Raw genomic sequence first — 24,133 nt, forward strand, 5'->3', positions numbered from 1 at the left:
GTGTGGTGGCACCTGCCAGTAACTCCATTGTTGGGGGAGGGGCTTGGGCAGATCTCTGAAGCTCATTGGCCAACAAGCCCAGCCAAATCTACTGGTTTCCCTAGTCAGTGAGAACCCATCTCAAAAGAAGATGGAGATCGATAGAGGAAGACACTTTACAATCGACCTCCGGCCTCTCTTGTAGATACATGGATGTACACATGCACCTCACACTAGATGAGAGAATCTAGTAAAACCCAGAGGTGACTGAACACATTGAGACTGCACCAGAGGTCGGAAAGATGGGCGAATTGACTGGCCTAAACAGGCTGCCACAGGGCAAGTGAAGTCATTGCTTCCAACAGCGGGCCCAACACAGCCCTTCCTGAGTGTCTATGGACACTCTTCTGTTTTGGTTTTTAGAGACAAGGTCTCACTAACGTAGCCCTGGCTGTCCTGGAATTCACCCTGTAGACCAGGCTGGCCTTGAACTCAGAGATCCACCTGCCTCTGCCTCCCAAGTGCTGGGATTGGAAGTGTGCGCCACTATGCCAGGCTTCTGTGGATATTCTTAGCAGGCCCTTCAGATCCTGCTCCAGGCTCTGGACTCAAGCGGGCCAGATGAGACACAGTGTATTCCCGCAGCATGAGTTTCAATGCGTGAATTTGAGCGTCAGCTCCTCAAATTAGCCATTGAGGGACCTGAAGCCACTAGCTTACCCGCTCTGTGCTTCGGCTCTGTGCTTCGGGATCACCGTCTGCAGCATAGGAATGTTGGCGGCGGCGGCACGGGGTTTCCTTGGGATTTTGTGAGGCTTTAGTGAAGCGCTTTGGAGTAGTACCTACAGCGCCTTCTCAAGAGAGCTCCTCTCCTTGTCACATGCCTCCTCCTGTTAACCCTGCAACAGTCTCTTCCCTCCACGCCTCCTGTTTTCAAATTCGAAAAACAGCGTGTGGGTACAGTCGGCTAGTGGCTGCGGTTATGGCAGGAGGTAGGCAGGCTTTAGACAGGAGAGACCCAGGGCTGGAGTCACCTGAGGCTGACGAACTGGCCCAGGGACAGAAGCAAGAAGGGCCTGGCTCACGGGGCTTCCCACCTGCCCTGACCTCCTGTGCTGTCCCATTTTCCAGCCAGAGAGCTTCCCTAACCTGGCCCCCATTTTTAGATTCACCCTGGGTACAGGAGGAACCAGATGGCATTGAGAGCTGCTGCCAGGCACATTTGAAGGACCACGCAGGCAAGGTCCTGGGGCCCTCCCTTGCTGTAGCCAAATCAGGGCTCTTCAGACCCATTTCACAGACAAGAAGGGATGTTTCCTGGGCTCTAAAGGCAGCATCTGCAGAGTCCCAGGGTCCCCCAAAATACCCTTTGTGTAGAAATCAGACGTTTTCCAAAGCCCTAGGCTCTAAAGGCAGCATCTGCAGGACTCCAGCCCCCCACCAATACCCCCTTTGTGTAGAAAGCAGACCTGCTCAGGGACAAAAGACCCACATGTGGGAAACCTCACAAGTACATGCAGGGCTCAGTGGGTAAAGGTGCCCGCCGTGAAGCGCGATGGCCTGAAGTCGATCCCTGAGACCCACGTGGTGGGGAGAGCTGACTCCTCCAAGTTGTTCCCTGATTCCCACATGTGTACACATTTCTATCTCCATCACCCGAAATAAATGTAGAAAACTGTAACTGTCCACACAAACCATAGATTATCGCGAGAGACACTGGTGTGGGGCCGATAGGCAGGAAGGAAGGGGCTGTGTGGCCACCAGGGCTCAGGGGACTGTGCAGGAAGAAGCCATTTCTCAGGACATCCACATAGGACAGGAATGACAGGTGGTAATGGGAGATAGAGATTGACAGCTGCTGAACTCAAATGCCAGCTTGGGCACCCACTGCCCATGGGGCCCCAGGACAAACACTGAGCCTGAGTTCAGCTCCCCTAGGTGGGGACTAGACACTGGGTAGCGTGTAGCTGCAGCCTGGCCATGGTGAGACCCCATAAGGCAAGACTCAGGAGGAGGAAGAGCCAGTGTCTGGGGGGGGGGGGGGTGCAGGGAACCCAGCCTATCCCTCAGAGCAACAGACAGCAGTCTCTGCTGGCCCTGGTCCCACTGGCCTTTCTTCTCTGGGCCTGGCCTGGGCTCTGCACAACTCCAGTGGCCCTGCCAGCACAATACACTCTTCCTCCTGCATTGAGATTCCTCCAGAGCCTGCAGGAACAGATGTCCCCTTTCTGCCCAAGCCTATGGCTGGGTTGGCTTTCTAGCTGCTTCCAGGAAGCGGAGAGTCTGAGTGGAAATCTCTTGGCTTCCTCAGGAGGCATGCTGTCACCCCACTGGCTTCCATTCTCTTCCCATTTGATCCGGGCTCCTCATCCCAGCATCCACTACAAATGTGAAAACAGTTTTGGGCCCCAGCAGGGCCTTGCTTCCCTCCAAAGAAGCTGAAGTGTGTGGAGTCAGATTTATAAATGGGTCCCGGACTCGAGTCATAAAGGAGGCAAGAGGGCACCAAGAGAGGAAAGCAGCACTGGGCACCTAACCCATGCTTAGGAACACACAAGCACTTACCAGTCACCTTCTGAATGTCAGGCACTGTCCTGTGCCCCGGAAATACAAAGCAGTGTGGTAAGAAATGGAGCCTGGGGCCCGGAAGATGGCTCAGTGGTTAGACGTGCTTGCCACCAAGCCTGATTTGAGTTCAATACCCAGGACCCATATGGTAGAGGAAAAAGAGAACCAACTCCTGAAAATTGTCCTCTGATCTCTATACATGTATGTGTGTGTGCATATACACTTGAGATAGGTAGGTAGATAGATAGATAGATAGATAGATAGATAGATAGATAGATAGATGATAGATGATAGATGATAGATATAGCTAGATGATATAGCTAGCTAGATACATAGGGAATAAAACAGTAAAGAGAAAAGAAATGGTCCCTGCACCTGACCCCTGACCCCTGAAGGAAAGTTCTGTGCAATGTCTTTCCTTACTCCTCATTACATCCTGTCAGTAGGTATCACTGATTCCACAGCTCCGATGGGGGCAATGAGACAGCTCCCGCCAGAGACCAGACCTCATGGGGACTACAATGCACGGTCCTTACAACGGAGAGGTGGCCTCCTTCCCCGTGTCCTGGGAGGAAGGGGTTGCTTTGCTCACAGGCACACCCTCGAGGGGGACATCAGCTCCCCATGTAGCAGTCCTGGAGACAAGAGATGGGGCTGTGAAAGCTGGTCCCAGCCTGCATGTGGGCTGAAGGCACCGTGAAGGGGCTGCAAGGGAGGCTACCCCGGGCTGGAGGGAGGGAAAGGTGTAGGGTGACCATGCACTCCCTGGCGACATGGAGGAAGCATGGCAGAATGGCTTGGCTTTGGGGATCTAGTGGGTGCCACATTCATGGTTTGTCCAGGACTGAGAGATTCCCCGGGTTGCAGGACACTCACCCCGAAAACTGGGGGAAAGCCCAGGCCATCTGGTGTGAGCTGGCAGCCCTAAGCCCCATGTTCAAATCCTGCCTCTGCTCCCTGCCTGCTGCAGAGACTACCAGGGACCTATCTAGCAACTGCCCGTGTTTGGAATTTTTTTTTTTTTCCGGTTTTTCGAGACAGGGTTTCTCTGTGTAGCTTTGCGCCTTTCCTGGAACTCACTTGGTAGCCCAGGCTGGCCTCAAACTCACAGAGATCCGCCTGGCTCTGCCTCCCGAGTGCTGGGATTAAAGGCGTGCGCCACCACCGCCCGGCTCCGTGTTTGGAATTTTTATTACATTCATTTATTTATTGGAGGGGTTACATGCATGCCGCGGCACTTGTGCGGGGGTCAGAGGACAACTTTCCTGAGTCAGTTCTCTCCTTTTATCATGTGGTTCCCAGGGACTGAACCCAGAGGATGTCAAGATGGCCTGAGATTCATCTCACCTGCAAACTGACAAGTTAGGGCCAGGTTTGATGGTGAACATCTTTAGTCCCAGCTCTCCGAGGCAGAGGTAGGGGGATCTCTATGTGTTTGAGGCCAACCTGGTCTACATAGAAAGTTCCAAAAAAGAAAACCCTAAAAAACATGTGTTATTTATAACAAAATTCCCTCAACCTAAGAATGGAATGGAAATGAAGAAATAAAAACTTAGGCTTTCTGGGAGTGTATCCCAGTATAGAGCTCCTGCCTAACATGCATAGGCCCTGGGTTCTGTGTCCAGCACTAGAAGAGAAAACAAGAGATGTAAGACTTATGATGGAAATGGGGGTGCTATTAGAGTCTTAGGGAAGGTTCCCCGAGAACACCCCTGACCATCCTTGCAGGAATTCTTTGTTAGGAGAATGGCGGTGCATTCCCAGAAGAGATGGGTCCAGCCTCAGCACTCTGCCCGGAGCAGTGGCCATGCCTGAGGGGAAGCTACCTCAGCGAGTATTCTCTAAGAAGCAACTGGGGATTAGGGAAGGGGGTGTGTGCTGAGTGCTAGGGCTAGAGAGGAATGCTGTAGGCTGCCATGGACCAGTGCAGAGATGGGAGGTATTGTGGTGCCTGGGACATTAGCAGTTTGAGATTACTGCAGGCAGCGGGCACAAGGATGGAAAGCTGAGTTATGCTCAGATTAGCAACTCTCCGTCTGTCTGTCTGACTCTCTCTCTCTCAACAGGCTCTCATGAAGTTCATGATAACCTGGAACTCTTGATCCTTCTGCCTCTGCCTCCCAAATGCTACAATTACAGGCATGTACCACACCCTGGCTGTTTGTGGTACTTACTGGGGCTTCATGCCTGCCAGCCAAGGACTCTCCCAGCTGAATTACCTCCCCAGCCCAGGCAGAAGCCTTTGTATACTCTCACTATCCCTCATTTTAGAGAGGAGAGACCCAGAGGATGTCAAGATGGCCTGAGATTCACCTCACCTGCAAACTGACAAGTTAGGGCCAGGTTTGATGGTGAACATCTTTAGTCCCAGCTCTCCGAGGCAGAGGCAGGGGGATCTCTATGAGTTTGAGGCCAACCTGGTCTACATAGAGAATTCCAAGCTAGTGAGGGCTACATAGAAAGACCTTGTCTCAAAAACAAACAAACAAAACAAAACAACAAGCTAGCAGGTTTCATGGATGCTGGAGAAGAGTGAAGAACCCTCCCCCCAGGGTGGGGCAGAGAGAGACTTCATCACTCACATCACAGCAAGCAGCATTTACTGCACATAGGCAATAGCCCCCTCCCTGTACCTTCACAGAGCAATGCAGGCACCCTAGATGGACACACACAGTAGGTCTGCAGTACAGCATACACTGTGTGCTAAGACAGCCTTAGTCGTCTTTTGATGGGCCACAAGCTGACCCACCCCACTGTGCTCTCCGAGATGTGAACTGTACTCTGATCAGCAAGCAAATCTGCTCTCTGAGGGCAACACTCAGTCTGTTTTCCTAGGCCATTTACCATATAGACGTCCCTGAAGAGATAGTCCCCAACAAGAGCTGGGATGCCACTGGTGGGTGTTGAAGCAGAAGGGTGACTCATACCATTGGCTTAATAGTCATGCTAAGCCATTAATAGACCAGTTTAAACAAGATCCAACTCCAGCCCCTGTACTCATCTGTTCTGCTGTCTCCAAACTCTTGGGGTGGCTCGTAAACTCACATCACAGTTAACTGTGCTGCTCTTCATAGTGGCTTCCTCTTGGCCTCTCCCGGCCTTCCTTGCATCTCAAAGAACATTTTCCTCTGGGGATTTTGTCTGCCTGTCTGTCTGCAGGGATTTTGTCTGCCTGTCTGTCTTCATGGACACATTAGAATCAGCTGGGGTGCTGCTGTCTTCTCTGCCCCCTGAGGCTTCAGGGACCCCAGTGCCTGCCATGGCCTCCAAAGATCTGAGGCTAGTTCTCCACTTGCGGATGCTTCCTCTGAGCCATGCTGCCTGGGCTGGTTTTTAGGTGACTAGCTCCCATCCACTCATACCGGCTCTGGGTGTCCATGATGAGCAGATCCTGCCTTGGCTGGGTTCCTATGCTGCTTACCACTCAGATCCGGACAACAAACTCTGACTTTGGAGGTGAGTGAGTAGAGGGGACGTATCCCCATGAGCGTGGAGGGGAGCGAGTTGGAACACACGTCCATGGGACACCCATGGGGTGTCAGTGGTCAGGTAGGGTCCCCCAGGTTCCTGGGGGCTAATACCCCCTCAGGAATGTCCTGGTCTCCCTTCCAGTCATGTCCACCCTGGCAGCTGTGGAGGTCAGACTTTGAGATGGCCTTCCTTCAGGTCAAGGCTTGGCTCAGGACTTAGTGAACAATTCCCACGAGCTGCAGGCTGCAGTAAGAACCTTCATGGCTTCCCAGAGTTCTTTCAGCCCAAGAATCCACCCCAGGCAAAGACAACCCACAGAACGATTGGGGCTGGGACTGGACTGGACTGGAAAGGGTGGCAAGGTTTTTAAAATATTTAATTGCGAAGTTAATTTTCAATAGACTATATATAGACATTTTAGACACGATAAAGTAAAACCTACACACACACACACACACACACACACACACACACGCACGCACGCACGCACGCACACACACACACACACACACACACACACACACACAGCCCACTCCTGCCTGGTCCTGGAGGCACCAGCTTGCTTCCCACCTGTCACTCTGATGGAGGCTGCAGTGAGCTAGGGGGTTCTCCTCTGGGAACCTTGATGCTTGCAGGCTCAAGGTCTCAGATGGGGGTGCTTCTGATAGTCCCTGCCATCCTAGGGGTGTAGCAAAGTGAACCCTGCTGTGCTAGGAAGTTTGGAGGTAGCAGGTGACACTCAGGTGATCCCAGCAGAAACAGGTTAGGTTAAATCGCCTCCTCACCCTCGGGTGCTGTCTCTTTTCTCCCCAACTCCCACCCTACTAGTCCTGTCCAGGCAAATGCTGTTCCAAATGCATACCATCTGTGTGACCTTGGGTTGCCACTTGGCCTCCATGGGTCTCAGTTTCCTCTTTGTATCAAGAGAATGCTCACGTTGAGGCTTAACTACAACCAAGCCTGCATCATGCTGAGCCCAGAGACCTCAGTTTCCTCATTTGTATCATAAGCATGCTCACACAGAGTGTTAATTGCAACCGAGTCTGCAGCATGCTGAGCCCAGAGCCCCTCAGGGGCTCAGCTGTCCGCATTCCCGGGGACCCGGAGAGGACCAGAGCCCAGAGAACAGGGTCGCCCTGGAACCCAGCCACCGCGTAGCCATCCAGTCACCGCCTCCTTGTGAGATGAAGTCCTGGGCGTGGCGCATGCACCCGGACTCCCGGCACGGAACGGGTGCGGGGCTGGGCCTCGGCCGGCCCCGGGGGAGCGAGTGGGGCGGGGCCGCCGCGCCCGCCTTCTCCTCCTCCCGCCGCGCGGGCTCAGAGCGGCGGCAGCAGCGGCCGCGGCGACATCTCCGGCTCCCGCTCCGGCTCCCGCGCTCCCGGGCCCCGCGCCCCGACCCCGCCGCCGCTCCTGCCGGGGGCCTCGTGCGCCCCCTCCGAGCTTCACGCTGAAGTTCCTGGCCGTGCTGCTGGCCGCGGGCATGCTGGCGTTTCTCGGTGCCGTCATCTGCATCATCGCCAGCGTGCCCCTGGCGGCCAGCCCCGCGCGCGCGCTGCCCGGCGGCACCGACAACGCCTCGGCCGCCTCGGCCGCCGGCGCCCCGGGCCCGCAGCGCAGCCTGAGCGCCCTGCACGGCGCTGGCGGCTCGGCCGGGCCCTCGGCGTTGCCCGGGGAGCCGGCTGCCAGCGTCTTCCCGCCGCCGACCGGGCCCCTGCTCAGCCGCTTCCTCTGCACGCCGCTGGCCGCCGCCTGCCCGTCGGGGGCCGAGCAGGGGGACGCGGCGGGCGAGCGCGCGGAGCTGCTGCTGCTGCAGAGCACGGCGGAGCAGCTGCGCCAGACGGCGCTGCAGCAGGAGGCGCGCATCCGCGCAGACCGGGACACCATCCGCGAGCTCACCGGCAAGCTGGGCCGCTGTGAGAGCGGCCTGCCGCGCGGCCTCCAGGACGCCGGGCCGCGCCGCGACACCATGGCCGACGGCGCCTGGGACTCACCCGCGCTGCTCCTGGAGCTGGAGGACGCGGTGCGCGCGCTGCGGGACCGCATCGAGCGCATCGAGGTGAGCAGCGCGCCGTCGGGGGACACAAGGTGTGGGGGGGCACTGCCCTGACTGCGACGCGCGGGTCTTGGGTCTCCCCTGCTGCCGTCCGGTCACCCGGAGCATGTGGCTGGCACCACGGGAGCGTCCTGGTCCCGATCCCGGGTGGGATCCTGGCACGATGACCGAGGCACTAGAGTGGGAGAATGGTGATCACTTGTAGTGGAAATTGATTAAGGGACAGGTGTGGGGATGTTGGGCACGTACGAGGCTCTCCTTAGATGTCCTTCTACCAGAACCAGAGCAGCACCCGCCCCACACTCACTGCTGTTAGGAAGTACTCCTCTCATGCCCAAGAGTGCCCCATTAACACCAGCCTACTCTCCCCGCACCACCTCCCACCCTCCGGCCACGCCCAGCTTTATATACCTGAAGCTCGGGACTCTTGGGGAGTCAGCGGCTGACTCTCCAATAGGGACCCACTTAGCTCTCTCCTCCTCCTTTTCCAGGTCAGATTCAGGAAGCCGGGGCAGTAGGGACCCTAGTCTGGCTTGTATGTGATGCTAAGTCCATTGATTGATTATACCTATGGTTCCCTTTCTCCCTGTTACAAATTCCCAGTCCGGGGAGACAAACAGATTGGGCAGGACAAACAGCTAGGAAGACTCGGCCATTCCCGGGCATGGACTGATTTCCAGACACAGTTAGATCGGCGACAGAGAGGAGAGATATGGCAAATGCTATGGCCCCTGCTCTCTCCCCCAGGCTGAAGCTGGACAGACGTGAGGGGAGAGCCTGAGAGAACTAAATGGGGAGAGAACTCAATCTGGGGGTGCAGGAGGAGCTATCCATGACCCTAGCCCAGAAGACCACCAGGAAGTCAGCCGCTCACACCCCCACCTTCAAGATGTCAGGCCACAGCCTCCCCTCACCATCCCCAAGGCTTCTACTCCCTTTATGGAAGTGAGAAAATCCAGCTCCAACCTCCTGAGCCGAGCAGCAGAGGGGGAGGCCCGCCAGGCCAGCACCCCTCTTCCCTGCCCAGGGGTGAAGTTCCAGAAAGCAAGAACAGGAAAAAGACCAAGTAAAAAGCTCATAGTCTGCAGGGAAGGGCAGCCTATACAATGGGCATCGTGACACTCGTCTCACCAGACACTCCAATCCCAAAGACACGAACATAATTGTGAGCAAACACTCCCTTTAAGAAGATTGTACTAATGTGAAAATCATTGGATTTTTCCCCCCTCAACTTTCCCTTCTGCCCCAGCCCTGGCACCACAGATGGCACCGGGGGCCCCTCTCACTTCTGTGACTGGCAGAGCTGGGCTGACCCTGGCCCTGCTCCCTGGCACCTGGCTCTTGGCAGGGTGGGCTTCCCTGCGGTGGGCCTGCCGAGGTGGAGGGATCCTGGCACCTGGGATTTGGCAGCGGGTCAGCTTCCCAGGCATGGGGAGCCCCGGCTTCCCCACATTCTCCTCCTCGTGTTTGCTGAGTGCAGCGGACATGGAGCTACCAGGTCTGGTTTCTGAGCTTGGCAGCAGCTAGAGTCAATCTCCTGGGGTCACGTTACCACTCTCTGTGGGGACTCATGCACCTCTCGGCCACTGACATATTTCTCCTGTCTCTTCCCATTCAGTATGGGCAAAAGCCCCAGATTTACAGGGTCTGCTGTCACTGATGCTGCCCCCCTGAATCCACTCTTGCTAATGTCTCCAGAGGTCATGACCTGAAGGGGTTTTCCAGTCTCTGCCTTGCTGGCTCCTTTCAGACATCTGACCCCTTCCCCCTACCACATATCTCTTCCCTTCTGGGCTTCTAGATGCATCTCCCTGCCCCCGCTCACTGCACCACAGCATCTCTGTCTGCTTCAAGATCCTTCTTGGCTCTCCTCTCGGGTCCCCTGGGTGGGCTGAACCACACCCAGGGACTTCCAATGCTCACTCCACATGACCCACAGATCCTGCCCGCATGTGTGTGCAGTCCCAGCTGCCTCTTGGCTGGTCCCTCGCCTCCAGGCACATCTGGGGGTGTCCCCACCCTGGGTTCCTTCGTGGGGACACACTCCCCAGCCTGAATCCAGCCACCTGCTTGAATCTGATCTGGCTCCTCGGCCTTCTCTCTTAGGTCTCTCCCGTCTTCTCTTAGGTCAGTCCAACTCCCCTACACACACACACACACACACACACACACACACACTAACACACACACTAACACACAAAAACACCTGCTCTAGACTCCTCCTTCCTCCCAGAGCTCTTCCCTGGCCATGACCACTCCCCGCCCCCCATCACCACCCACCTGTGCACCTCTGGGTCACCCCTGCCGCTTCCAGCCAGACCTGACTCAATAGGTGGAGATGTCAGACTGTCCCCCTCCTCATACCCGCCTCAGGTGGGAGCCACGTTTGAGGACTCCCGAGAAAGCATTTGGAAAGAAGTGTCTCAATCCCACTATTCCCTCCCCTTTTGCAGCCCCCTGATACTAGTCCACCAGCAGGCATTGTCACGGAGCAGGGCAGAATTACCATTTTCCCATCATCACTAGCCTCCGTGGCTGGGGATGAGTGTAGTTCCTCTGATTCTTCCCTTCCCTTTGCCTGGCTGTGGCGAAGTTGTTTCCTCTTTAGTCTGTTGAATGGAGCCTTTAGCTGAAGTCCCTGGAGTACCATTCCCAGGTCAGAGGATGTTGGCTTCTCCTGACTATGGCCAAGAACCACTTTCCGAGGGAGCTGGTCCACTTACGTGGCATCCGGCCATGCTGGCGTGTCCTGGAGTTCCATTTTTGTGCTAATAATGTATGTATAGGGTGAAGATTCAGGATTGGTTTAGACAGAATTTCTTTGACATAAACCCTGTCCTCCATTGTCCTGCCCCCATTCTGGAGCAGAGCCACGGTGAAGAGCATCCTGATGGGAATCCCAGCGGATGCTGGGTTCAGGGAAGCCACACTTTCTGATATTCTAACAATGATCGTCCGTATTACTAAGCACTTACTGTGCATCAGGACCTTCACATCATCTCATTTAATCCTCCCTTCACTCTGTGGAGGAGAAACTACTCCTCTTGTGCAAACAAACCAGACTCAGAGAGGTTAAAACACTGGCCCCAGGTCACCCAGCATCAGAGCCTGGGTTTGACCTATCAGTATCTAGTTCCAGGGTCCTGTCTGGTTCTTTGTGTTGATTCTACACTCAGGAATCAGACATTCCCCACCTACAAGACAGTGATCGAATACAAGTGATTCACCTTCATATTTGGGTGCTAAGAGTGAGCATGATGCTGGCAAGGTCTTGGAGGCTGGCCCTGCTGGTGTGGAGGCTCCCCTGGGGCTGCTGGGAGCAGCTGGCCCTTTTTAGGTATGTATTATACATTGGCTCCTTCAGTCTCTGTCATGTGAAATAGGCCATGCACGCCTCTGTCTTGGGGAGAAGGGACCCGAAGGCTCAGAGTCTGAGGGATGAAACACAGGCAGACCTCTGCCCCTTGGCCCTGTCAGGGTTCCCCTTTGTAAAGACTCTACAGGGAGGGCCTGGGGTGGAGTTCCATTGGTAGAGCGCTTGCCAAGCATGTGCAAAGCCCCGAGTCCAATCCCTAGCACAGAATAAATGGGGCATTCTGGCACACACCTGTAATCCTAACTCTTAGGAGGTAGAAGCAAAAGGATGAGACTTTTAAAGTCATCCTCGGCTACATGGTGAGTTCGAGGCCAGCCTGGGCTACATGAGCCTCCATCTAAAAAAAAACAAACTAATAAATCTATAGCAGACCAGATGCTTCCTAGACACCCTGACAGCTCTAAATGGCCCCAGGTAGGCCAGCTGCATGAGACTCAGAACACTCCCTTTCCAGACCTCAGTTTTCATGTCTGTAAAATGGTTGAGCTGGGCTGTGAAAAGCCCCTAACTGAGCCTGTAAGTGGTCTTCATCCTAACAAGAAACCTGGCTTTGAAAACCCTGGATCTGCTACCCTTCCTTGTGCTGTGACCTTAGACCCTCCCTGTGTCTGATCCTCAATGATCCCATCTGTTGAATGGGAAGGGACACCACATGCCCTTTAAAAAAGTCTCTTGTCCTCCCAGGAAGAGAGGCCTTTCCTGCCGGGTCAGAAGCACAATTGCTTTTTATTGCTGTGGTCTACCACACATCCATGGTCTGTAAGGGTTCACGTCTCACTTATAAAGGGTACAAATCTCGAGTGGACAGATCTGGGCAGATACATGTGGGCGCCCCTAGGAAGGCACTCCCAGGTGATAGTTAGAGCCTTCCCAGGTCCTGAAGGTTCCCTTGGGCCCCCCAAAGCCACTGGGGTCCCTCCATTCTGGCTGTGCTCACCATTAATGGTTTTTTTTGTTGTTGTTTTGTGTGTGTGTGTGTGTGTGTGTGTGTGTGTGTGTGTGTGTGTGTGTTTTCTTGATTTTTTTTGAGACAGGGAGGGTTTCTCTGTGTAGTCCTGGAACTCGCTTTGTAGACCAGGCTGGCCTCGAACTTGGAGATCCTCCTGCCTCTGCCTCCCGAGTGCTGGGATTAAAGGCATGCGCCACCATGCCCGACCTATTAATGGGTTTTGCTTGTATTGGAACCTTGAGCGGCTTTGTGCCTGTGCCACTGAGTCAGGTGTCTGTGGCAGCGGCCACTTGTCACTGTGTAGAGGCACCACCACCCGCTAGCCTGTTCTGAGGACGCACCTTCAGATTCTGCCTAATTCTAGCTCGAAGCTGCTGTGAACACTGTATGGTCTCTTCGGGTGGCCACCAGCCCTCCTTTCTGCTGGCCCTGGCCCTGCAGTGGGATGCCTGGGTGCCAGCAGGGACATATATTTAGCATCTGTAGGTACTGTGACACATTTTCCCAAAGTGGCTGCAAGTCTCCACGCCCACCCAAGAGCAAGCCTCGCCCACCAGGCCTGGTCATTTGCGAGCTTCCCTGAGCTGGTGGGTGTAAAGCGCTCGGGACTCTCAGGGTTTCAATGTGTATGGTTCTGCTAATTCATGATGGCCGGTGCTGTGCCACTCTAGAAGTCTTTGTCCATGGTGGGATGAGGTCAAAGGTTAAGCTGCTCACAAAGGAATCAGCTTAACAGGGCGACTCCGGGATGGTTTGAGTGTCTTATCCCTGGTGAACCCTGAGGACAACAGTTGAGCCTGTGTGTCCTCCATAGTTCTACCTAGGGGGGACAGGATCAGAGAGGCCAAGGGACTTGTCCAAGGCCCACAGCACGGTGGGGCTGAGCCAAGACTATTGCCAGGATTTCTGAGTCAAATGATCTGCGATGGGGGATCCTGTCTTTGCTGGGGACACCAGGGGAGGCTCAGCACCGCCAGGGTTGTGCACGGGTGCCTCCGCTGGCCTTCTGGTCAAGCCACCCAACTCCAGCACCTCCCTTTTCCCCTCAGTAAAGATAATAGTAATAGTAACAACTGCTCGAGGGCCACATGTGACACACCATCTTAGTTCCTGCCTTCCATCTCACCACGTATGAGCCGAGTGTAGGAAGTATTCAAAATCCGGCCCGGCTTCCCCCGATGACGGCCATGAGGGTCGGAGTGGTCGAGCAGCTTCCGTAAGTGAGAAATCCCGCAGCAGTGCAGACCGCTCGGCCGAGGTGATGACCGTCACGCAGGCACCACACTGCCAGAGCACACGCCGTGGCTGCGGCGTGAACGAGCGAACGAGGGCTCAGAAGCCCCGACAGAGCTTGGAACCCCGTTCTCTTCTTGGAGCATCTTGGCTCGGGCTTGAGGGAAGCTGCCATCTGGAAGAGCAGGAGCTCTCTCGGGCGAGGATGGGGTGGGGCAGGAAGAGTATTCCTGGCAGAAGGAACAGCCTGTGCTGAAGCCTCAGGGTGAGACGGATTTGGGGTGTCGGGGCACGGGCGCCTCATTCTGAATCAACCATCTCACCCCTGCCTCCTGCCTGAGCCACCTCCTCCCCGAGTCACCTGACGTCTGGCGGTGCTGACTGATGACCGTCCTGTGCCTAGCTCTTCTCCCAATGTAATAATTTGACAGATGGTTTCAGGGCTGGATATGGGGAAATGTGTATCCTTTCAAGACATTTGTTTACTTATTTTTGAGATGGGGTCTCGTGTAACCCAGGCTGGCCTTGAACTCGATGTATAGCCAAGGAAACCTTAAGCTTCTGACCCTCCTGACTTCACCTCCTGAGGGCTGGGGTCCCGGGGTGTGTACCACCACAGACGGTTTGTGTGGTGCTGGGGCCCTCTGCTGAGCTGAGTCTCCAGCCCCTTTAAGGCATCGTGTTGGTGGCGGTGACAATAGCCAGCACCCCACCCAGCTCCCAGACCTGCTCCTCTGTGGGCTCGGAGACAATATTGCTCTTGTGCTGAGAGGGAAACTGAGGCACAGCATCTTTTAATAACAAGCCACTCAGCTGAAGTCAGGGTGTGAGCTGGCAGGACTCACAAGATATGGGCACAGTTGGGCGGAGAGGCCTGTGCTGCTGTCCCCAGAACCTGGGCTGGGCAGGCAGGGTGGACTGCACGGACCTGAAGTCAGGCCCTTCCTCTACGCCTGTCCCAGAAGAAGCAGCCGCTTGCATGGAGCCAAGGCAGTTGACTTTCCTGCTCCCCCACCCCCACCCCCACCCCGCACCTCAGCCATGCCACACTGGCAGGATTCTCCTATGGGGCCCTCTGTGAGACTGCCCACAGTGTGACACAGCCTGCCTTTCCTGGCCTTCTCATGGCCACTGAGGCCATCCCTTTAGGTTTTCCCAGCCGGGGCAACGCTACATACCCACTTTGCAGAAGAACAAACTGAGACTCAGAATGTGAGGGTTGGTACGAGGAGTGGGCACGGGACTGCTGTGCCTCAACACCCTGGTCTCTAACTTAGTCCTCAGGAGGTAGGAGCAGCTGAGAAGTGTTTGTCCCATGTCTGGTGTCAGCAATGGCGCTGTTCTTGGCATTCCCTGTTGAGCACTAAGGAGCCTCCCACTCCCACCGCCCCTCCCCATTAGCTCGTGATGGCTGAGCTGGGCCGAGAACCCTGGGATTTGGCTCCAGGCCCAGATATAATAAACTCTACCACCGACTCTCAACAGCCCACCTGGAGTCCAGCCCTCCCTTCCTGCCCTATCAGGCACTGTGTGGGGGACAGTGTGACATCATCTCCGCTGTCCCCCTACCATCTCGGGCTGGGGCCCACTTGGCACGAGGCCCAGAGCCCACGCCACGCAGCCTGCGCCTGTGGCAGATGGAAGGGAGGTGGGGGCGTCATGTTTCTCTGATTCACATGCTGGGGTGGGGGGGTGCTGCAGCCCATTCTCGGAGCCCCCTCCTCCCTGGCCTCCTGGTGCCACCAAACAGTTCGACAAAGGACAGCTTGTTCACTTCCCCTGGCCACCTGTGTGTCTGTCCCCTTGAAAGAAGCAGCCAAACCCCGCAGTGTCCTGGTCACTACTGGAGGGGAGAGGGGAGGGAGGGAGGGAGGGAGCACCCCCAGCTGGAGACAGGACAGTGTCTCTTGGCATCCCTTGAGCATCTTGAGCCTCGAGGCACTGGCTCTGCCCCTGAGGACAACTTAGCGACCCTTTCAGCCTAGGCGACCTAGCTCTGGCCTTGCTGGTCATTTTGCTTGGTGACACCGGACACGCCTCTTAACCTTTCCTGTGCTAAGGGGACAAGTGTGTCCCTTGTGTTGATGGACTCCGTGGCACAAGAGCTGCTGTGGTAACCAGGGGTGTGGCCTCCAGCTGAGGAGGTGCAGGGCCTCACCCTTAGCGCTGCTGCTGTCCCTCATGAGCAGGGTAGTGGCGTGACGGCCTGGTGCCACCATTCTGTCCGTCCCCGTAACACCCCATGTGAGAACTGTGGTGCACAGGGAGAGAGGCCCATAGCCTGGCTGGGGTGTGGGTCAGCCACAGGGTTTTGGGTGCATGGGTTGTTGTGTTGAAAGGCGGCAGCGGGGCGCAAGCCACAGCCACCCTCTGGATCTCTCACGGCAGGGAAGCTCAGTGGGAGTCACAGGGAGCCTTCAGTCACGTGCTTGAAGCTCTCCATCCAGCTCACCAGCAGCAGCAGCCACATGCTCCTGTCAGCATCTTTCATGAATCCCCCTGGGGAGCCCTGCACCCTCCCTGTCCCATCTGTCCCCAGCTCTGCCAAGTGGCTCCCACATGAGGTGTGAGGTTTCCTCACAGGACTGGAGGTCTTAGGCAAGTTCAAACTTAGCCCTCGCCTCTGCTCAGAGTCCTCCCAAGTTGTTCATTGACCAGTCATGAATGAGCACCTGCTATGTGCCACAAGCACCTATTACGTTCATGAGCACCTACTGGGATGTTTTCACCAGAGAATGCCCTGTCCAGAACCTGTGGCCTTGCCTGCCTGCCTCAATTCTGCCTACTAGGGTTTAAGATAGGACGAAGAGGGACTGGACGCTATCTTCATCCTGGGCTGGATAGTGTCAGAGCCTGCCTTGGGACACCCTGAGTGAGATAGACATTGGTGCCAGCAGGCTCTCTTTATTGGTGTTTGCCACATAAATCCTCCCCAGAACAGTTCCAAGAGGGCAGTACAATTGTCTCATGCGGAAATAAGTTCAGAAGAGTCTCCAGGTTTTCCCAGCATCATACAGGTGGTTGGTTCCCAAGCTGGGTTTACGTCCTTAGCTGTCACTTGAGTCAGGGATTGGGACCACAATCCCAAGATAATGATACCAGAGTCCCATCCAGAAGGCATGTCCTGGGAGGTCACAAGTGCATCCTAGCAGGCCCTGCCCTCCCTCAACTATGTTCCAGCCCTTAGAGGGGGATTTGTGCCATAGAAGCCCAGCCATAGAAGGCTCTAGAAGCCCCCAGTGTGATGCTTTTCCGCTCCGAAGCTGTGCTTGCATGAGTTCTTACTCCCTCTGCATCCCGGCTCTGTGCGTAGGCTGCCCGCCTTTGCTCCGCTCATCCCAGCTTTGCCCTACCGAAAGCCAGGCTCACCAGTGGTGGCCGGCAGAGTGGTGGCATCTCCATGTGACATCACCGCCCTTCCTTTTCCTCTGGAGCAGCAGGAGCTCCCGGCCCGCGGGAACCTCTCCTCGGCACCAGCCCCAGCTGTGCCCACTGCCCTGCACTCCAAGATGGACCAGCTAGAAGGCCAGCTGCTCGAGAAGGTGCTGGCCCTGGAGAAGGAACGTGCTGCCCTCAGTCACGGCAGCCACCAGCAGCGACAGGAAGTGGAGAAGGAGCTGAACGCCCTGCAGGGTCGCGTGGCAGAGCTGGAGCACGGTAGGTCCCAGGGTGCAGATGGCTGAGCCGCCAGGCCCTCATCTCTGGCTGCCACTTCCAGAGGCTGTTGAACGTGAGAGAAGGAGCCTACTTGGGGGGATTGCTGTCACTCTCAAAGCTGCTGACAATTAACTGTCATTTTCTGGTTCTGCTGGGTCCAGGAGCTGGCTGTGTGATGACAGGCTGGCTGATTTAATCTTCACTAAGGGCAGGCTTTTTCACAGGTAATGAGAATGAATTGGAGAGAGGTCAAGTGACTTGTCAAAGGTCACATAACCAGGGAGTAGATGGTCTAGACTGTAGTGGATATCTGTTCTATCTATGACCTTGAAGCACAACCCCTAGAGATACAGCGGGTAACTGTCCTACCTACCTATGACCTTGAAGTACTTGCCCCCTACCCTTAAGATCTGAGATGCACATACGCAGCACTTTTCTCTCCCTGGTGGATTGGGATGCTGAGATGACCCTGGTGGATTTCTCAAATTACTTGACCTATGACCAGATCCTTCAGACTCCATGGCCTTGCATTTAGCTATCCACAATTAGCACCTTTTACTAATCTGCCAGCCTTCTATCATTTAATTAACCCCCTAGGCCTGGCACTGCCAGGGGTCAGAGAATCACAAAGGACAGTGTGTAGATGCAGGTATCAGGACTCCTGGGTTCCAAGTCTGTCACAGACTTGCTCTGTGACCTTGAAAGGTCATTTCCTCAGGCCTCACTGTCTTCACCTGAGAGATGGGGAGCGGGGTTAGGGACGTATGAGTTCTGATGGGCCCTTGTGAGGGCAAGTTGGGGAGACCTAGGAAGCTAGGTATGGCTCAGGTGTCTTCCTGGAAGAGGGATCTTTTTTTTTTTTTTTTTTTTTTTTTTGGTTTTTTGAGACAGGGTTTCTCTGTGTAGCTTTGCGCCTTTCCTGGAACTCGCTTTGGAGACCAAGCTGGCCTCGAACTCACAGAGATCCGCCTGGCTCTGCCTCCCGAGTGCTGGGATTAAAGGCGTGCGCCACCACCGCCCGGCTGGAAGAGGGATCTTAAGCCAGGTCTGGGGAGCAGAAGCAGAAAGTACCTGTAGGAGCCAAGGGGCCATGCTGGTTTCAGCTGTCGGGGAGCAGTGGACCTGGGGAGCTCCAGGGAGGCACCCAGTTGGGCACTTGAACTGTGGCAGCCAGCAGCCTTCCTTCCCACTCAGTCCAGCTACTCCCCACCACACACCAACACCCCTGAGGACCAGGAGAAGTACCTCTTAACTGCCTGCAGGACAGAGGAGGGAGGTCATGGTAGCCGCCTCCCCATCACCTCCCATCCTGGGGCTCCATGCCTGTCTCTATACTGAGTTGAGTCTTTGACTCTTTGTTCAAATCCAAGCCCTGCCACTTACTTTCTCTGTGACCTTGAGAAAATAACCTCTGTGTGCCAAGGTGTACGTACCTGAAGAATGAGGATTCTAACAGTACCTGCCTTTTGAGCTTGTGAGGAAGTGACATGCAGAAGGTCCTTAGAACCAGCCTGCCACAGGGCACCACAGAAGGCTTCTCAAGTTGATGAACAACTGTATACAGTCATGATCATAGCTAGTATTTGATGAGCCTGCCAACCCTCACAGTGTGGAATGGAGAACGGGTCATTGGCCCATTTTACTGAAGAAATGGACGCCCAAGAAGGTTGCCTTTATCTCACTGAGACTCACAGGTCAGAAATTAGTAATGGCAAGATTTGAACTCGGGACATCTGAAGTCCAGAGCCGCTGGGCCTCATCCAATCACACCTCAGCCCAGAGGCAAAAGTAGATGAGGTGAAATCACTTGGCACCCCCACCCCCGCGCGCACACCTGCGCCCCAGTGGACTGGAGCCATTAGCCCTCACTGCTCAGTGTCCACTGACCCTGCCCTGTCCCCTCCAGGGTCCTCGGCCTACAGTCCCCCAGATGCCTTCAAAGTCAGCATCCCCATCCGCAACAACTACATGTATGCCCGCGTTCGCAAGGCGCTGCCTGAACTCTACGCCTTCACCGCCTGCATGTGGCTGCGCTCCAGGTCGGGTGGCTCCGGCCAGGGCACCCCCTTCTCCTACTCAGTGCCCGGGCAGGCCAATGAGATCGTGCTGCTGGAGGCCGGCCCTGAGCCAATGGAACTGCTGATCAACGACAAGGTGGGTGGAGTCTAGGACACTGGGCGGGGTTTAGGGCCCTGGGGCAGGGGACGGGTGGGCTCTGCTTCCCAAAGCACAGTGCCCCGAACTACCTCGGGGCTGAATGTGAGTTGACACTATTCTCCTGTTCACCATACTCAGCATACATTAAAGACCTACTGTATGCTGAGTTCGGTTCTGGGAATGTAGACAATCCTGATGCAGGGCTGGCTGAAGCAGGGCAAACAGGCTGACTTCCAGGTCACGTGGCTAGAGGCCAGCCTACAGGCATCGGCGCCCCGAGCCCTGTGCATTCTCCTGAACGGAGGAGGAGGGGCGGGGAGGGGGATGGAGAACTACTAAAGGGCTTGTCTGGAGAGAGGCGGGCTGCCGGTGATCCCCAAAGCAGATATCACAGGTCACACTCTCCTGGGACCAGCCCACAAGCTATACATCTGGGAGCTCCACTTGGTCCAAGAGACAGGAGGCAGTGGCCCAGGGGGTCATTGTGTTGCCTTGGGGGCCCAAGATCACAGGGGTGACCAGGCTCCACGTGAGAGGGCTGTCCTGACCTCTTCGTCTTGGCCTGCCTCCGCCACCTGGCAGAGGGCCACACTAGGCTCTCGAGATGGAGAATTCAGCACCCTGGACAGGGCACTGCGCAGTCCCCTCTGTTCCTGCCCGCAGCCCTTCCCCGCTCCTTCCTCTGCCTTTGCTCGGCTGGAAGCACCAGCTTTGCCGACCCATAGCCAATTCCATGTCCTTCCAGGGGGCTTCTGTGAGCAGGTTCTCCCCCCCCCGACCCCCGCCGGCGTCCCCTGCAGCCCCCAGCTCTGTGATAAAATGCCTGGCCCCCAGTACGAGGGGTGCAGTCCATCTTGGAAAGGCAGGGAGGCAGGAGCAGCTGTAGCTGTGAGGGCCAGAGTGTCGGGATGCAGAGATGGATGCGGCCTCTCAGCTGGCTTCTTCCTTTTTATTCAGTCTGAGAACTGCATCCCATCAGCCACATTTGGAGTAGGCCTTCTTCCTACTAGATCTCTCTAGAAACTCCCTCATTAACAGTAATGCCCAGAAGTAAGTCTTCTGGGTGATTCCAAATCCAGTCAAGCTAACAGTGGAGATGAACAGTTACAGGCAAGGTTGTCCCTGAAGCCCTGCTCTCCCATGCAGGCACAATTCATTCAAGGCCGTGCCCAGATCCACCCTCTGAGTCTGGAATGGAGCCTGGCACCCAGCAGGCATCAGAGAATGCCTTATGAAGTCGTGATCTCAGAGCACTTGTGAGATAAAGGAGCCCTTTAAAGCCACAGACAAGTGGCTTTCACCTCACAGACCAACACCAAGCCGTCAACAGACTTCCAGAGCACCATCAGCAACAGTCCCAGGTTGCGGCTAGGCTCGTGATTGCTTAGCCATATCTGCCTTGAGTGCAGGAAGAGGCCTCGACTGTGTATGCTCTCTCCCACTTTGTAGATGAGGCCCTGAAAGAAAAGAACAGCCTCCCCAAAGTCACATAAGAGATGGTGGCAGATCCAGGGCCAGACCCTGGGACCCAGCCTCTGAGTCCAAAGCTCATTCTGTCCTAGTGAATGAGCCCCACTGTGTGCTGGGCACTGTTTTAGGTGTGTAAGGAAAATGGGTTTGTGGTCCCTGTCCCTACCATGGGTGACCTTGAAGCCCTGAAAACCAAAAAGATAGTTTCTGTGACCTCAAGGGAGGTGCTTGGTGGGGTCACGTGAGAAGAGGAAGAGCAGGGACAAGAAAGACCATGGATGGAATGCAAGTCAGGCCTTGGGTTCTGTCCCCAGAGGAAGGCTGTGAGGCTGGCTGCAGAGTTGTCCCACTTCTCCAGCCTTGGGCCTCTCACCTGGGTTTGCGTCCTGTGTCCAGGTGGCCCAGCTGCCTCTGAGCCTGAAGGACAACACTTGGCACCATATCTGCATTGCCTGGACGACCAGGGATGGGCTGTGGTCTGCCTACCAGGACGGTGAGCTGCGGGGCTCTGGTGAGAACCTGGCAGCCTGGCACCCCATCAAGCCACACGGCATCCTTATCCTGGGCCAAGAACAGGTAAGGCTCAGGTAGCGTGCACCCCCGAGTCATTACCCTACTCCCTCTGGGTCCCCTGACAAGGAAATGAGAGGAAGTGAAAACAGCAGCAGCGAGCATCCTGTTTAACTCACCAGTTTGCAGATGGGCAGCGGAGAGCTAAGGAGGCGCGTAGAGTGGGGCTGGCATAGGGCATGAACCTTGGGAGTGAGGCTAGAGCCTGGAGAGGGAGCATCCTTGGGTGGGTGGGGCTAGAACCTTGGGAACCTGGCTTTGGCAGGTGCAAACCTGGCGGGCCTGCCTCTCTTCTTGTCCCCTCATTTCTCGTCTCTCTCCTTTCTTTGTTGCTCTCCTGGCCCAGGATACCCTGGGGGGCCGGTTTGATGCCACCCAGGCCTTCGTCGGTGACATTGCACAGTTCAACCTGTGGGACCATGTCCTGACACCTGTCCAGGTCCTAGGCTTGGCCAACTGCACTGGGCCACTGATGGGCAATGTCCTCCCCTGGGAGGATAAGCTGGTGGAGGCCTTCGGAGGTGCCAAGAAGGCCGCTTTCGATGTCTGCAAGGGGAGGGCCAAGGCATGAGGGGCCACCTTGTTCAGGGCCCCTCCCTTGCCTGTCACTTTGGGGACCTTTGAAGGGGCATTTCCCTCCTCAGCCTGTCCATGTGCTGGTCTTCCCTCCTCCCACACTCCTGGCCGTACCTCCCACTTCCCATCACAGGCACCCATACCTCCAGAATACCCTGCCCTGGATGGATGTCTCCTCAGCCACCTGGGTAGGGACCAGTATCTCAACTGGTTCAACCTAGGGGAGTTGAGGCAGTTCCGCCTCCTGGCGAGATGTGTTGGCTTGGTCTCTGCTCTCACACACTCTGACCTCCCACCAGTCACAGCAGACCCCACTAATTCCAACAACATCCCCTGAGGAGTTGTGGGTATAGGTGGCCTTTGACCCTCTCGTTCCTTATGCTTCAGGCCTACATCAGGCCGTAGAAGGGATGCCAGAGATGTATGAGATCAGACCCTCCTTGTCTGTCTGCCTCAGTTGCCCACAGGGCCTACAGGATCATTGCTGCCACTGCCCCCTCCCCCCCCCCGGCACCAGTTTCTTTGTGTGTTGTGGTTTGGATGTTGGTTTGATGTCAGTTCAAGGCCCACCTCAGTTTCCAGGATGTTCCCTTCCCAGCTCCCACCTAACAGCTAGGGACCAAGACCTCAGAGGCCAAAGGGCTCTCATCACCCCCTGTACCCACCGGCGACGTTGCCCACCAGCATGGTTGACCACCCACCCCCGTGCCCAAGACAGGACCTGGGTCACTCTAGCCTGGCTTGAGAGCATCCAAAGCAGAGGTACTGTGATCCAGGAGACATTTTCCTGCCAGGGCCCGGTGGCCTAGCCACCATATCGGTTTCTTCTGCGTGGCCCTGGAAAGGCTGGCGGATACTGAGGGAGGGCAGAGCACCGAGTGAGAGAGAGGACCTCTTGTTTCATAGTCAGCCCTGCTGCTGACTTCCTGTGTGGCCTTCTGTAAGAACCTACCCTTTCTGGGCCTGGCTTTCCTCCTTTGTGAGCTGAGGCCCTAGTGTTTGTTGGTCGCTTCTGAGAGTGCCACACTTAGAACATGATACCTGCCGGGTGGTGGTGGCGCACGCCTTTAATCCCAGCACTCGGGAGGCAGAGCCAGGCGGATCTCCGTGAGTTCAAGGCCAGCCTGGGCTACCAAGTGAGTTCCAGGAAAGGCGCAAAGCTACACAGGGAAACCCTGTCTCGAAAAACCAAAAAAAAAAAAAAAAAAGAACATGATACCTGGCGGACAGAGCAGGCAAGGACAGCACTGAAGGCCCAGTGGCTTAGCACAGAAGGTTCTGGAACTGGATAGCACATGGGATCAGGCTAGGCAAGGGTTAGGGTCACAGCTGGCTCAAAGGTCAGGGTCAAGGACAAGGTTCACGGCAGACCAGATACACGTAAGGATTAGCTCCCACTGGATCCTTCACCCTTGCTTTTCTGAGAGCGTCTCAGCTAGTGGCTTCCTGGTTCCTGTCTGTGAGTCCCTACCACCCACCCCAGGAGCACGGGAGAATGTTAGTGCTGAGAAAGGCCGCCCGTCGTAAGCTCTTGCTTGTAGAAGATGGGGAAGAGCAGAGAGAGGGTAATGCACTTGTCCAGGACCACACAGCACAACATGGCAGGCCCAGGGCTTCTGAATTCCTCCTCAGTGCTCCTCCCTGTGTACCATACTGCCTGTCCTTGAGGGTCTTTGAGCCCAGCTTATACCTGTACAGGGAGGCACTTGAGAGGGCGCAATGCTTTCCAACAGGGCACTAGAACATCTTTATGGGATATCCAGCCTCAGGGGTGAGGGAAAGAGCCAGCACAGATAGATAACCGAGGATGCAGTACCCTCCTGGTCCTCTCCTAAGTACTGGAGCCGTAGCAGGCTGGCTGAATCAGTGGGCACTGGTGCCCCGCCTCTACTGCCACCAGCTTTTGTCCCTGTCTGTACTCCTCATGGCCATTCAGCCTGAGACATGGCGCAGGAGTGGGAGGTTGCAGCCCGTGCCAGGGAAGCGTGTCCAAGACTTGCGTCTGGCCTGCAGATCTCTGTTTCCATTTTGAGAGCAGCTACATGGCTCAGCACCTCCATCCCCATCCCCT

At 55.8% G+C, this 24,133-nt stretch overlaps 1 protein-coding gene across 1 annotated transcript; it reads left to right on the plus strand.

Annotated features, from left to right (window-relative positions):
• Positions 1-961: 961 nt before the first annotated feature.
• On the plus strand, positions 962-22,565 carry Nptxr (neuronal pentraxin receptor). The gene is made up of 7 exons (XM_059248009.1): positions 962-971; positions 1,146-1,217; positions 7,209-8,077; positions 17,070-17,289; positions 19,196-19,443; positions 21,313-21,492; positions 21,833-22,565. The coding sequence occupies exons 1-7, from the start codon at positions 962-964 to the stop codon at positions 22,055-22,057; spliced, it is 1,824 nt and encodes a 607-aa protein (XP_059103992.1). The 3' UTR covers positions 22,058-22,565.
• Positions 22,566-24,133: the final 1,568 nt, after the last annotated feature.

Source organism: Peromyscus eremicus, chromosome 20, assembly GCF_949786415.1.
Source record: "Peromyscus eremicus chromosome 20, PerEre_H2_v1, whole genome shotgun sequence".
Lineage (NCBI taxonomy): Eukaryota > Metazoa > Chordata > Mammalia > Rodentia > Cricetidae > Peromyscus > Peromyscus eremicus.

Excerpts from the sequence above, each read along its gene's own strand:
- Nptxr (XM_059248009.1), top strand. Across the intron at positions 1,218-7,208 it reads ACATTTGAAGGACCACGCAG|TCCTGGGCGTGGCGCATGCA; the intron begins GCAAGGTCCTGG and ends TGTGAGATGAAG. Across the intron at positions 17,290-19,195 it reads CGTGGCAGAGCTGGAGCACG|GGTCCTCGGCCTACAGTCCC; the intron begins GTAGGTCCCAGG and ends TGTCCCCTCCAG.